At 51.0% G+C, this 14,174-nt stretch overlaps 1 protein-coding gene across 1 annotated transcript in view; it reads right to left on the reverse strand.

The window, feature by feature from the left end:
• Positions 1-10,242: 10,242 nt before the first annotated feature.
• The window catches only part of BLM (BLM RecQ like helicase), a 69,752-nt gene continuing 65,820 nt past the window's right edge, over positions 10,243-14,174 (reverse strand). Inside the window, exon 21 of the mRNA XM_055142714.1 lies at positions 10,243-10,908. Within this exon, the coding sequence (XP_054998689.1) occupies positions 10,740-10,908 (169 nt within the window). The 3' untranslated portion in view covers positions 10,243-10,739. The remainder of the gene's footprint in view (positions 10,909-14,174) is intronic.

Consider the following 14,174-nt stretch of genomic DNA (forward strand, 5'->3'; position numbering starts at 1 on the left):
CTCCAGCCCCATGCTATCGCTCCAGCCCCCACACTTGCTGTATTTTAAACTAATTAAAATTTTATTTATTTATTTATTTTTATTTTTTTGCTTTTTGGGTCACACCCAGTGATGCTCAGGGCTTACTCCTGGCTTTGCACTCAGGAATTACTCCTGGCGATGCTTGGGGGACCATATGGGATGCCGGGGATCGAACCCGGGTCGGCCGCGTGCAAGGCAAACGCCCTACCCGCTGTGCTATCGCTACTGCCCCACTAATTAAAATTTTAAACTAATTAATTTTAGGACTGGGAATGCCTTCCCGGAGGCCCTATAGCTCTGGTCCCTTATATGTTTGTTTTACTTTTTTTTTTTTTTTTTTTTTTGCTTTTTAGGTCAGACCCAGCAATGCACAGGGGTCACTCCTGGCTCATGCACTCAGGAATCACCCCTGGCGGTGCTCAGGGGACCATATGGGATGCTGGGATTTGAACCCGGGTCAGCCGCGTGCAAGGCAAACGCCCTACCCGCTGTGCTATCGCTCCAGCCCATTTGTTTTACTTTTCAGTGCTCAGGGGTTGCTCCTGGGTCTGCACTCAGGAATCACTCCTAGCAGTGTTCAGGGGATCAGATGGGATGCCAGGGATCGAACCTGGGTCTGTCTTGTGCAAGGCAAGTGCCCTCCCCACTGTCCTATTGCTTGGGACTTGCCCCCGCCCCCCTCGACCACCATGAGTTTTTGTTCTTCTGACTCAAACCCTCCTTAACTATCTCTGGGATGCGCGTCAGTGTCTAGGACGTGCCTGAGATCTCGTGCCCTCATGTGATTTCCTTCCCTTTCCTGGAGTCGGGGCAGGAGTGTCAGCAGGGTCCTTTCATCTTGCTCATGAGACATGACGGGCATGATGTCTCTGTTTCTTCTGACACGGCGGTTTGGTTCAGTTTTCTTCTGTGGTGCTGGGGGTTGAACCCAGCGTGCCGGACAGGCCCTCAGCCATGGAGCACACACCCAACCTGTTCCCAGCCCTCTGTGTGTGTGTGTGTGTGTGTGTGTGTGTGTGTGTGTGTGTGTGTGTGTGTGTGTGTGTTTAGGGGGCAGGTGGGCACACCCGGCAGTACGCAGGGCTGACTCCTGGCTCTGTACTCAGGAATCACTCTAGGTGGGCTTGGAGAACCATATGGGGTGTCAGGGGTTAAACCCAGGTCAGCTGCATGCAAGGCAAACATTGCTGTGCTATCTCTGTGGGCTTTTAGGGCAGGGATGGGACCCCCAGCAGCCTTCTTCTGCCCCCGAGGTATGGAGGCAGGAGAAGCACCCAAATCCTCATTTTGCTTGGTCCCTATACTCGGGTGTGGGGAAGACCAGGCCAGGTAAGACACACAGGAAGTCGGGGCTCTCCAACCAGGAGCCACTGAGCCTTTCCATGGGGCTGGAGAGACGGGCAGAGGGTAGGGCCCTTGCTCTGCATGTAGGTGACCTGGGTGTGATTCCTGGCACCCCAAATGGTCCCCTGAGCAGCGTTAGGTATGAGCCCTGAGCTCAGGGCCAGGAGTAACCCCTGAGCATCGCCAGGTACGGCCCCCAAACAAACAGACAAAAACCCAGAGCCACTCATAAGGGCAGGAGAAATGCATGTGAGGACCCAGAGACAGGAAGGGGCCCAGTTCGACCCCTCGCAGCAGCCTCTGAGGGCTGTTGGGAGCAAGCCCCGAGCAGAGCCAGGCCCACTCCCTGGGTGCTGCTGGGTGTCGGGACCTAGACTCTCGTGGCTCACCTAAGAGCTGCCATTTCACTTCTCTCTGGATGAGTCTGATGCTCCCCACTAGGTTCCCCCTTCTTCTTTCCCTGCACCTGGTCCTGTCTGCACAGCAGGGCTGGCAGGGCCCCCCTCTGTGTCCTGGAAGTGTGTGAAGCATGACGCCCGTCACAGCCGGCCATGCCCCCGCTAGACAGTCCAGAGCAGGGGCAGCGGAGCGTCCAGGAGGACGTGCCAAGTGCTGACTGGAGCGCAGGCCCGCCCAACGCTTCTGAACATCCCCCACATTCCTGGGCTTCTTGGCCTTCCCAGCAACCCTGGACCGAAGACAGAAGGAGGAGACAGTGAGGCTGAGCGAAGTTGCAGGGCCTACACTCGGCCACCGGCCAGGCTACACTGGGACCTGAGCCCCCAGAGTCTGGGGGATGGGTTTCTTCCCCTGACCCCGCAGCACTGAGGCAAATCAACGCACACCTTGCCCGGGACTGCATCCTCACCTCTCTCAGCAGGAGCCTGACCCTCCTGGAAGGACACACAGAGCTGAGTGTCTTGGGGGCCCTGGTTTCCTGGGGCCCCAAGAGTTTGGCTGCTGAGCCAGCCTTTAGCACTTGCAGGTGGGCTCTGGGCTCTCTTGCCCTTTGAGCAGTTCGGCCTCTGCAGACAGCAACCTGAAAAAAATAGTTCCCAGATAGTTTAGACTTAAGATTTAAGAGTTTCCCAACTTTGAGATACCACCTCACACCACAGAGACTAGCACACATCCAAAAGAACAAAAGCAACCGCTGTTGGAGAGGATGTGGGGAGAAAGGGACCCTTCTTCACTGCTGGTGGGAATGCCGACTGGTTCAGCCTTTCTGGAAAACAATTTGGACGACTCTCAAAAAATTAGATATTGAATTCCCATTTGACCCAGCAATACCACTGCTGGGAATATATCCCAGAGAGGCAAAAAAGTACAATCGAAACAACATCTGCACATGTATGTTCATCGCAGCACTGTTTACAATAGCCAGAATCTGGAAAAAACCCGAATGCCCCAGAACGGATGACTGGTTGAGGAAACTTTGGTACATCTATACAATGGAATACTATGCAGCTGTTAGAAAAAAGGAGGTCAAGAATTTTGTAGTCAAGTGGATGGGCATGAAAAGTTTCATGCTGAGTGAAATGAGTCAGAAAGAGAGAGACAGACATAGAAAAATTGCACTCATCTATGGTATATAGAATAACAGAGTGGGAGACTAACACCCAAGAACTGTAGAAATAAGTACCAGGAGGTTGACTCCATGGCTTCGAGGCTGGCCTCACGTTCCGGGGAAAGGGCAACTCAGAGAAGCGATCACCAACTACATTGTAGTCGAAGGCCATGTGGGGGAAGGGAGTTGCGGGCTGAATGAGGGCTAGAGACTGAGCACAGCGGCCACTCAACACCTTTATTGCAAACCACAACAGCTAATTAGAGAGAGAAAACAGAAGGGAATGCCTTGCCACAGTGGCAGGGTGGGGTGGGGGGGAGATGGGATTGGGGAGGGTGGGAGGGACACTGGGTTTACGGGTGGTGGAGAATGGGCACTGGTGAAGGGATGGGTTCCCAAACTTTGTATGAGGGAAGTATAAGCACAAAAGTGTATAAATCTGTAACTGTACCCTCACGGTGATTCTCTAATTAAAAATAAATAAATTAAAAAAAAAAAAGATTTAAGAGTTTCCATCCCTGCATCTCCCAGGGGTTCCGAGTCTGCCCTGAGACCTCCTGAAACTCCAGAACCCTGAAATATTGATATTTCTAATGGCTGGACTGCTGGGAATGGCAGAGCCTGAAGGAGGCTTTTTTTGGGGGGGGTTGGAGGAACATCTGGCAGTGCTCAGGCTCGACTCCTATCTCTGTGCTCAGAGATCATTTCTGGCAGGCCTCTGAGGACAACCTGGGATGCCTGGCATTGAACCCAGGTCGGTCATATGCAAGGCAAACACCCTACACGCTGTCCTATCATGGTATCCTTCAGCCCCTGATGGAGGCGCTTTGTTTTGTCTTAGAAAGTGAATGTTGGGGAGCTGGAGCGACAGCACAGCGGGGAGGGCGTTTGCAGGCGGCCAACTCGGGTTCAATTCCCAGCATCCCATATGGTCCCCTGAGCACTGCCAGGGGTAATTCCTGAGTGCAGAGCCAGGAGTAAGCCCTGAGCATCACTGGGTGTGACCAAAAAAGCAAAAAAAAAAAAAAAAAAACCAAAAAAAAAACCACACACACACACACACACACAAAACAAAAAAAAAAAAACCCACAAATAACTGAGTGTTAGAAAGGGTTTGCCTGGAAAAGGCTGAGGCCCTGAGAACTGCACCCCCACAAGCTGGGTCTGTGTGATAAGGATGACAGCCCCATGAGCACTCAATCCCAGGGGGACATGCTCTGTGTCCATGGCCCGAAGACGCTGAATAACTTACAGTCACATGAAAGCTGACCAAAGTGACTAAGTGATCTAAGTGACCTGTCTCCAGAACCTCCTTCCTGGGAATGGAGAAACTCCCAGCCTGCCCCTGAGGCGGCTGTCCTGTCCTCTTCTGGACGGTTCCCAGCATGGCCATTGCTTCCTCTTGGGTCAAGGCAGCGCCAGGCTGGAAGGCAGCAACAGGGAAACGGTGTTTTGCTGGAAAGATTTGGGTTGCCCCAGGCCTCCGTTTGAGGAGTCCCCGGAAGATCAGATGGCGAAGTGGCATGTGGCTGGCCTGGAAGGGGGACGGAATGCTGCTCCCAGGCATATCTGGGTGGAAATGTGACCTGTGTGACCCGCTCGGCTGGCAGGGCCTGGGAAATGTCAGCTCACACTCCTTTCCAGTTGTAAAGGAGGTTTCCTTTGCCTCCCGTGCGCTCTGCCAAATGCTTGCTAGGAGAGTGTTTCTGCTTCTTTCTGCCAAGTCTTGGGATGCCTGTCGCTGCTGGGAAATGCTTTAAGGCCCCTATTCATTTGTTTTTGCGGAGCTGGGGGTCAAACCTCAGGCCTCACACATGCAAGGCAAGTGCTCAGCTACTGAGCTCCGGCCCCGCCGTGGGAGAAGCTTCAGAACTTCTTCCTCTCTCCTGACACCAGGCCCTTCCTGCCACGTTGGGCCTTTCATTTCCACATTCCTCTGCCTCTCTACTGGCTCTGCCTGGCCGACAGGCTTGTTGAACGTGGTGGCAGAATGTAGCCCCATCACTGTGGCCACCGTGGTGTCTAACCCCCTCATTTTCATCTATGGGAGAGCAATGATGACAGAGGGGAGAAGGTCCTGCGCATGCCTGGAGCCAGAATTCCCAGCAGCTTAGATGGAATTTGTTCTTCCCGAGTGCTTGCCCGGGTGCCCTTTTTCCGAGGCACTGCCGAAGGGTTCTCAGTGAGAAGCCTGGACAGGATGGTGGTACCAGCATTATGAGAGAGCTTGAGGGGCACAGACCGTGAACCCCACCCCTTCGCCCTGGGTCAGAGAATGTCTATATCAGCCCTACTGCAATGCCCCTGGGGACGGAACTCAGGGCCTCAAATGTGCAAGTCACGTGCTCTACTCCTGAACTGCATCATCAGCCCCACAAATGGTGGGTCATACCTGGCAGTTGGGGCTACTCCTAGCTCAGTGCTCAGGGACCAAAAGGTGCTTGGGATTGAGGCTGGAGCTTCTATACACAAAGCATGTGCTCTAGCACGTTGAGCTGTGGCCCTGGCCCCTGAAACTGTGTTAATTTAACCAGCCTCGCAGGGAGGGGGAGCCCCTTGGCCTTATGCCTATGCCTTTGCGGTTAGATTTGAAGCTCTGCGAAGTAGGACTGACTCTGGTTTCTATTCCAATCTTGTGTGCCTCTCTGCGCCCCCACCTACATTCCCAGCCTTCTGCACAGGTGAGCGGATCTGAGCAGAAAACAGACATTAGGGATTCTACAAATTTGTGTACACAGTACAAGAAGCCTTTACGAATCAGTAAATGGGATAACCGAGTACTCCCCTGAGCACAAACAGGACACTAATGATCAAACAGTAATATGCACATTCACAGTCCATCTAAATGAATACCAATACCCATCAACCAGAGGGTAACTTTTCACCTGCCTTAGCCAAATCAGAGGTGGCGAGGGAGGGGCACCCTCAGGAACCACCCCCCATAGGTCTCCATAGGTCTGCAAGGACAAGTGGGCTTCAAGATGATCCAGTGATCACCAACACCTCATTTCATCTTATTATGCTCTCCTGGGGAGACCAGTCTAGACAAATGTCAAATATATATTTCATCATCATCATCATCCCATTGTTCATCGATTTGCTTGCGCGGTCTCAGTAACATCTCCATTCGTCCTAGCCCTGAGATTTTAGAAGCCTCTCTGTACTTGTCCTTCCTAACGGTGCTGCATTGGAGGCTCTTTCAGGGTCAGGGGAATGAGACCCATCATTGTTACTGGTTTTGGCATATGAATACGCCACAGGGAGATTGCCAGACTCTCCCATGCAGGCAGGAAACTCTCAGTAGCTTGCCATATATATGTGTGTGTGTGTGTTTTATATATATATATATGTGTGTGTGTGTGTATATAAATATGCGTGTGTTTATATATATGTATATATGTGTGTGTACTGGAGCAATAGCATAGTGGGTAGGGTGTTTACCTTGCATGTTAGCCTTGCACACGATCGACCTGGTTCGATTCCTCTGTCCCTCTCAGAGAGCCTGGCAAGCTACCGAGAGTATCTCACCCGCACGGCAGAGCCTGCCAAACTACCGTGGCATATTTGATATGCCAAAAACAGTAACAACAAGTCTCACAATGGAGACGTTACTGGTGCCTCCTTGAGCAAATCGATGAACAATGGGACGGAAGTGCTACAAAGTGCTCACTATCTATCTATCTATCTATCTATCTATCTATCTATCTATCTATCTATCTATCTATCATCTATCTATCGATCTTTTTGTGGGGAGGGCACACCTAACAGTACTCAGGACTTATTCGTGGCTCTGTAAGGGATTACTCCTGGTAGGGCTTAGGGGACCTAGATCTACTGCACGCAAGGCAACTGCCTGCCCTGTACTCTCTGGTTCCCCTGCTCTGCACTGGACGCCCCCGATCTGCCTAGGCTCTCCCGACTCCTACACATCATGCCTCTCTCCTGCTTCAGTTTTCCCCAGGGAGGCACCTGCATTTTTGACAGGTATGGCTTGTCCTTTACTCCCGAGTGCTCCCTGAGTCCAGGGAGGTCCTCAGAGGCCAGGTTCCATCTCAGTGCCACCTGCTTGCCCACGTCTCCGCATTTCCAATCCTCCTCCCATTCCTTCCTCAAGGCTGCAACTTCTCCTGCCCTGACTAAACCAGGGCTTACCTGAGGCTCCCACTGCATACCGGCTCCTGTTGTCCAGCCTCTCCTCAAGGGTTTAAGTGCTTCCTTTCCCTCCTTCACTGCCAACAGGCTGTGCTACGCCAGAAGGGGTTGTGGAAAATTCCACTAAAAGGGTGTCCACGGCAGTCAGTTTAGTTTATCATGCGGACAAGAAACTGAGGCTCAGCAAAGCCAAGGACCTCACCAAGGCTGTGTCTCCGTGGTAGGGAGGGAGCAGAGTGGTGCCCGCGGTAGACTCTGGCACCAACTGTGAAACCACAGTGGACACTGACAAAAAGCTCCAGTACTCGTCAGAGAGGAAAGCCAGTATACAGCAGGTCCTGGGGGTCCTCCAGACCCTTCCCCCTGCAAGAGTCTTTCCTGGGGGAAGCAGGTACTCTATAGTCAGCTGGACAAAGGGTCAGAGTCTGGCCATTATGGGGGTATCCAGATCCCTGGCAGGCCAGGCTGGCGGCTGCCACTTGTATGACCTCTGGGCAAACTCCTGCATCCTGGGCAGGCCAGGGGGCCATCTCATCACCGAACCCTCTGTGGGATGGTGGCAGCATGGAGCTGAACTTGACAGTTCCCAAACCTCGTCTTTTACAGCCATGGCCCCAGGAACCTCCGTGTCCTGCTCTCTCTCCTCCCCCGCTCACAACAGGGAGCAGGTGCAGCTGGGAAAGGTCATTGTGGGGGGAGAGGGGGACGGTGGTAGTGGTGGTGGGAAGCACAGGAGAGCGTTCAGGAGATGCAGGAGCTTTCTAGTGGCTGAGGCTTCCTGGCCCGGCGGTGCCGACAGGAAAGGGACCTTTCTCCCAGCATGGGCAGCTGGGCCCAGGCAGGGCCCTCTAGGCACATCCTACCAGTGGACTCCATGACTGCTGACCCTGGCTGGGGCATCATCCTGATCTTCACAAGGTGTCCACAGGATGGATCCATGGTGCTGCGTGCCTTCTCAGGGCGCCCAGAGTAGCTTCATCAGCCTCTGAAGAGCAGGGGCTGGGCAGTGTCCACTTCTCCATCTGGAGAGTCCTATACAGTGGGTAATGTGGCCTCATCATCTCAGCTTTTCCCCTGGAGCCACGCTGGGGAGAGCAGGTGGGATTGTGGGGGTCAGTGCAGACCTGGTTTCCTTATCAACTATCATTCAAACTGGAACATTTTGAGAATGAAAGGCAGTCACCTTTTCTGGAAGGGGTGTGGCGGGGACTCACTTGAGGGGGTGGTTGGTGGTGGTGGCCACTCCTGTGGTGCTTGGTGACCACGAGGTGCCAGGGGATCAAAGCCTGCTGAGCTCTGGCCAGGGAGGACTTATTACGCCAGGGCAACAGATGTAAACTGGGCCTCTTTGGGACAAGCCCAGATGTTTGTTACCCTACTTATTACAACACTTTCGAGCCATGTGGACTGGGTCTATTTCGTAACCTCTCTGAATTCTGGTTTCTGCATAAAAGAGATTCATGTCATGGGTTTGGCTCTGAGGGCTGTTGGAGAAGCTCAAGGAGTGAATTAAACAATGTGAAAGTTCCTGGAAAAGTGTGGCACTGTGCAGGCTCTCCATGTTTGCTGTTCCGCAGGTAAGCAAGAAAAATCCAGTGATTCTCACGGGAGTCTACATCCCGACCCCGCCAGACCTTATCTCCGGGAAGAGAAGGGTGGGCCACTGATGGGACAGGGCTGGCACTCCTGGCATTATCTTTTCCTTGAGACTGAAGATAGGTTTGATGCTCTTAGAAAGTCCGGTCTGAATTGGCTTTGCTGTCACCATTTGTCCTTGGTGGCAGAGGTCCTGACTTTGTGAAGTCTGGCCCTTCCGAGATTGTCCCTTGTCAAAAGAGTGGCCTTTGGTGGGAGTTAAGACTGGTGGCTGATCTGGATGCAGCTGCTGGCATTTTCTGTGCCTGCTGGTGGTGCCCAGTCTATCAGGCCGTCTGCTCTGGTCCAGCCTTTGCTTCTCAGAGCTGGACTGTCTTGGTTCTGCCAGCCTGAGAATCTCAGGGGCTCAGATTCTTGGTGGGCAGTCGGTAGATTAAACCTGAGCAGCCTTGGCCACGGGTGACTGTCCTGTTTACTCTCCTCACTTACTTCAAAAGACTCTTCCGGTCACAAGTCCAGCCTTGCTCAGCTCTGCAGCCCAAGGCTGTCTCCTGTCTGGCGAGTCTGTCAGATTTGGAAGGCAGAGAGCCCTAGTGGCAGATAGGCCGACATGGGTGTGCACCACGCCTCAGGGTAGGTGCTAAGCCCCCCTGACAAGGTTACCTGCAGCTGGGGGCCATTTTTAAAAAATGAGGCATGGGAGCTCCAAAAAGGTGTGAAGATTTCATCCCAAGGGCGAGAGCCAACTTAGTGGGCTGACACATGCAGCATCCAGGGTCTAGCAAGAGGAGGCCTCCCTTGACACCAAAGGGTTCTGTCTACTTCCCTTCATTTGGGCCCCCCTGCCCCCCCCCTGCACATGATGATGCTTGGGTACCCAATAGGTGCCAGGGATTAATACCAAGACTCTTGCATGCAAAGCATGTGCGCTAACCCTCCACGGTACCTTCTGAACTCTTCTCTTTTAAACATAAGGGCCGGCTGGGGAACTTACCTTGCACACAGCTGACCTGGATTCAATCCTGAGCACTGCTGGTTGTGCCCCTTCCAATGGCTGGTCCTGGTAAAGCGAAGAGTTATAGTACTTGGGGGCCAGCAAGGCTACACGTCACAGTGCTTGGGTGGGGTGGTGGCATGCAGAGCCGGGAATGAAACTCAGGGTCTGACTCAAGCCGGGCATATGCTGTGCTTAAACCTTCTCCACAGCTTCGGTATCATTTATCATTTACATATTCTCACATTGACCCTAGAATTGATTTTGTTTTTGTTTTTTTTGGGTCACACCCGGCGATGCACAGGGGTTACTCTTGGCTCGTGCACTCAGGAATTACTCCTGGTGGTGCTGGGGAGACCTTATGGGATGCCAGGGATTGAACCCAGGTCGGCTGCGTGCAAGGCAAACGCCCAACCCGCTGTGCTATCGCTCCAGCCCTCGACCCTAGAATTGAGGCATTTTCAAATGTCAAACATTTATTTGATGGTCACAGAATGGCATCGCATTGCTTTTATTTATGTTTCCAACCAGGGAGATAGAACATTTTCACTTATTATGGGCCATTTGTATTTTTAATTTTGAGAAGAGCTGATTCACATTTATTGTTCACTTCTGCTGATTTTTCCCCTTCCTCAATGATTTAAAGGGTCTCCTCTAAATTACGAATGTCAATCCTTTGTCATACATATTTTTCAACTTCTTTGTCACTTGCCTTAATTTTATTTCCACGGTTTTCTACAAAGTATTTTACTTTTTGTGTCCTAGCACACCTTCTTCGGCTTCTGTTTCACATTGTACTGAGAATTTCACCGAGATGATTCAGCTGCTGCCTCAGACATTCTGAGAAAAAAACGGCCACAAGGTTTGCAGTGGCAGCAAATCATGCTTATTCAAAAGAAAACATTTATTTTAAAAATAAGAACTGTCACCCTAAGCATTTATTTAAATATTAATAGATACGGGTAAAAATTACAAATCGCAAAACAAAACGAACAGCTTTATGTTCACAGATGGTCAGATGCTGACAAACAAGAAATAACATCCGTGTACATCAAGATCTGGTTGTTATGAAAATGCATACGAAGGTTTAAGAAATGGTCTATTTATGGGCTTTGGTGGAGCCATAATCCCCAATTTTCTATTGGCTCCCGATGCCGCCTGAAAAGCTGAAGGGGATCCAGAACTGTTGGTGGATCTAGTTCTTGAAGATGTCTTTTTGCATGTGGTAGAACTCCTGAAACGTGACAAAGGAAAAAAAGTGTCAAATGAAATAAAAAATCAGTCATCTTTTTTTCTCATAAACTGAAGAGAGTTACAGTCTGCTGTGTTCTGTGTGGTTTTGTGTACTTCCTACCTAGAATTCTTTTTCAGTCAGCAAAACTTCCTTTATAATTCAAGAAACACAAGATTGCGATCTTTTTCTGGACGAAGGAGGGTGTCATACTTGACAGTGCTCAGAGCTCACAGTCCTGGTGGTACTCAGGGTGACATAATTTGTGCTGGGGATGAAACCCCAGTGGGCGGTGTGGAAGGCCAGTACCTGAGCCCCAGGACTGCTACCTTTCACAAAAATCTGTGCTAAATTTGTCTCCCTAAAATATCAAAGATTGTTTCTTAATTTTGACCTTTGAGATTAGCCAAGTCCTCTAGACCAGTATTTCTCAACTGGGTGCCAAATTGAGGGCCTCCAGGATATTTCAAGGGGGCTGCAGCAAATGCCGAGAGAGCCAACCAGCCACAGTGTGTGTGTGTGTGTGTGTGTGTGTGTATGTGTGGGCAGCATAGGAAGAACACAAGGTTGGAAGGTGGTCATAGGTGCAAAAAAGATTGAAAAACACTGGTCTATACAATGTCTATATTCCTGTCTGTCCTGACCGAATCAAGGAAGTGAGAATGACCCTGTGTTGAGGCCTAAATTCCTACACCAGACGCCAAGAATTATTGTTCTTGCATCAGAGAAAGGCGGCTTCGTGGGTGAGCGGGGCTGGGGCTGAGTGGAGCAGGGCAGAGCAGGGCCTCATCCTGGCTTCTTGCCTCCCTTGAAAACCAGCAGGTGGGGGCGAGCAGGGTGTGAGCTACTGTGGTGGCTCAGTGCTCACCCAGGAACGAAACCCTGGCACCACACGGCCCCCTGAGCACCAACAGGCTCACCAACACTGTACTCTTGGGACCCAGCACTTAACTGCTGGAAATGGACACTAGGTCCCCTGAGCACCGTCTGAGTGGGTTCCTCTCACCCCCCGCCCCATAAAACCAAACCAGGGATAAAGGGTCAGAGATGTGGTTCAATGAGATGATGCATGCTTTGCATGCAGAAGGTCCAGTTTCATTTTCTGGCCTTGCATGTTCCCATGACACTGCTTCCCCAACTGGGTGTGACTCCAAACAAAAACCAAAGCAAAAACAAACAAAACTTCCACAAAGAACCTTCTACTTCACTTTCCTCAACCCCCGTCCCCCACCAACAATAAGAACAAGACAGGTAAAGGAAACCAGGCGGCTCTGGGTGAGGCAGGCAGAGCTCCCCACTCCCTGCACTTGATCAGGCTGGACTCATCTCTGGGTTAGGGTGCAGGGGGCCAGTCCCCGCCACAACATTCTGGGGAGCTACAGCTAAGAGTGGTTCTCCCATATTTTGACACACTTGCTTGAGGGCAATTATACTGCAGAACAGGCAAAGATCTGCCAGAGCAAAGAGAAGCCACCTCTAGTTTCCCTGGTGCTGGGTTTCCTGCGGATAAACTAAGCCGCGAGCAAAACCCTGCAGTTTCTGTTGATTTACAGAAAGAATCTGCCAGCGGCAGCCTCCATTTCACCTGGCCATTCACTTCACTCCCACTCTCGGAGCTGAACACAACCAGTTCATTGTGTGATTGTGCAGATGTAAAATATAGGTAGGTGTGGGGAGTAAGGCCTCTGGCAAAGAACCAAAGGTACTGTCACTGCACAGGCCTCGATCAGGTGAGCAGGCTGGGGACCGTGGGAAGGATTTTTCCGAGTGCTTCTGGGAGAAACTGAATGAAGAGCAGATACAGAAAAGCCGCAACAAGGAAAAAAACACAATCACAACATACTGGTTTTAGTAGCCTATAGGGATTAGAAAAATATCCTATCATAAATACTTGGTTAATTAAGAAGCATCAGGGGACAGAGGGACAGACGGGATAGGGGGAAGCGTTGCCTTGCAAGCAGCTGATCCAGTTTCAATACCTGAACACCTAGCACCGTGGCTGTAGCCCCAACCTCCACCCACCCCCTACCAAAAAAGAAAGCATCCTCCTAACACAGAGGGCTAATGTATGCTTTGCACATGAGAGGCCCAGATTTAATCTCTGGCCTGGTTTCTTGAGCATCATCAGCAATGACCTCTGAGAACAGTCAGGATGCATTACTGGATGACAGGGAGAGGGAGAGGGACAGGGACAGGGAGAGAGGAGGGAGAGAGAGGAAAGTGGGGGCGGGGGGAGAGGGAGAGGGTGAGGGTGAGGGAGAGGGAGAGAGAGAGAGAGAGAGAGAGAGAGAGAGAGAGAGAGAGAGAGAGAGAGAGAGAGAGAGCGAACAAATTAGCATTGGCTTAGTAGTTTAAATGTGAGCTTTACTACTTATTAGATTAGATCAGCAGCGACAGAACAGTCAATCTTATAAATAAAAGTTGTGAAAAGAGTAAAAGAGCCAATGGTAATAGGCACTAAAATATGGTTTACTTTGTTCTAACAAGTATAAATGTGGAGACAATAATTAAGCAATTTCCACAGACATGCGCAGGAATGGAAGAAGTCTTGGATGCTGAGGGTGGCCCAGGGCCCAGCTCCACCTGTGGGCCTGGGCCGGGCCAGGCCACAGTGTATTCATAAGCCAAGGGGGTCGACCAGATGCCTTTTAAGGTCGATCTCTGCTTTGAGCAGCTAAGGAAATGAGTATTTCTCAAAGCAGAGGAATGAGGAGAACATAAGAAAATGTCCCCACAGAAGAACATCTGCTGGTCACTTGCGCACTAAAAACCACAAAATTAAACTAACATTTACTAATGGCTTTAATTCCTGTACCCTGGCAGAAGGACTGATTAGCACATGCAAGATGTTTGTTTATGGACTTAACAAGAAAATGACAATTTAGTAACATTTGCCTTTGCTTTCTCTTCCCCCACTCAATTTTTGTTTTTATTACCCAGGGGAGAAGAGGTAGAAAGCTACAAAAAAACAAAGCCACCTGCAGAAGCTCACTGAGGACCCGTTTCCATTCTATTCTCCATTCTATTCCTGTGACAACCTGTACTATTTGGGGCCATGCTTTTTCAGACAATGGGGTGGTCACGATCCTGACAGTCTGTCCTACTAGGTATAGGCTGCAGCTGTCCACATGGCAGGGGAAAGAGGTGTCCAGGCACAGGGTACGTCTGAGGGAACAAGAAGGCTGCCCAATTCAGCACCAGACCTGGCAGAACCTGGGCTCCCCTTGGTGTGGCAGAGCCCGCACGGGTAAAGGCATGTTTTACAGCGA

Source organism: Sorex araneus, chromosome 6 (genome assembly GCF_027595985.1).
Source record: "Sorex araneus isolate mSorAra2 chromosome 6, mSorAra2.pri, whole genome shotgun sequence".
NCBI lineage: Eukaryota > Metazoa > Chordata > Mammalia > Eulipotyphla > Soricidae > Sorex > Sorex araneus.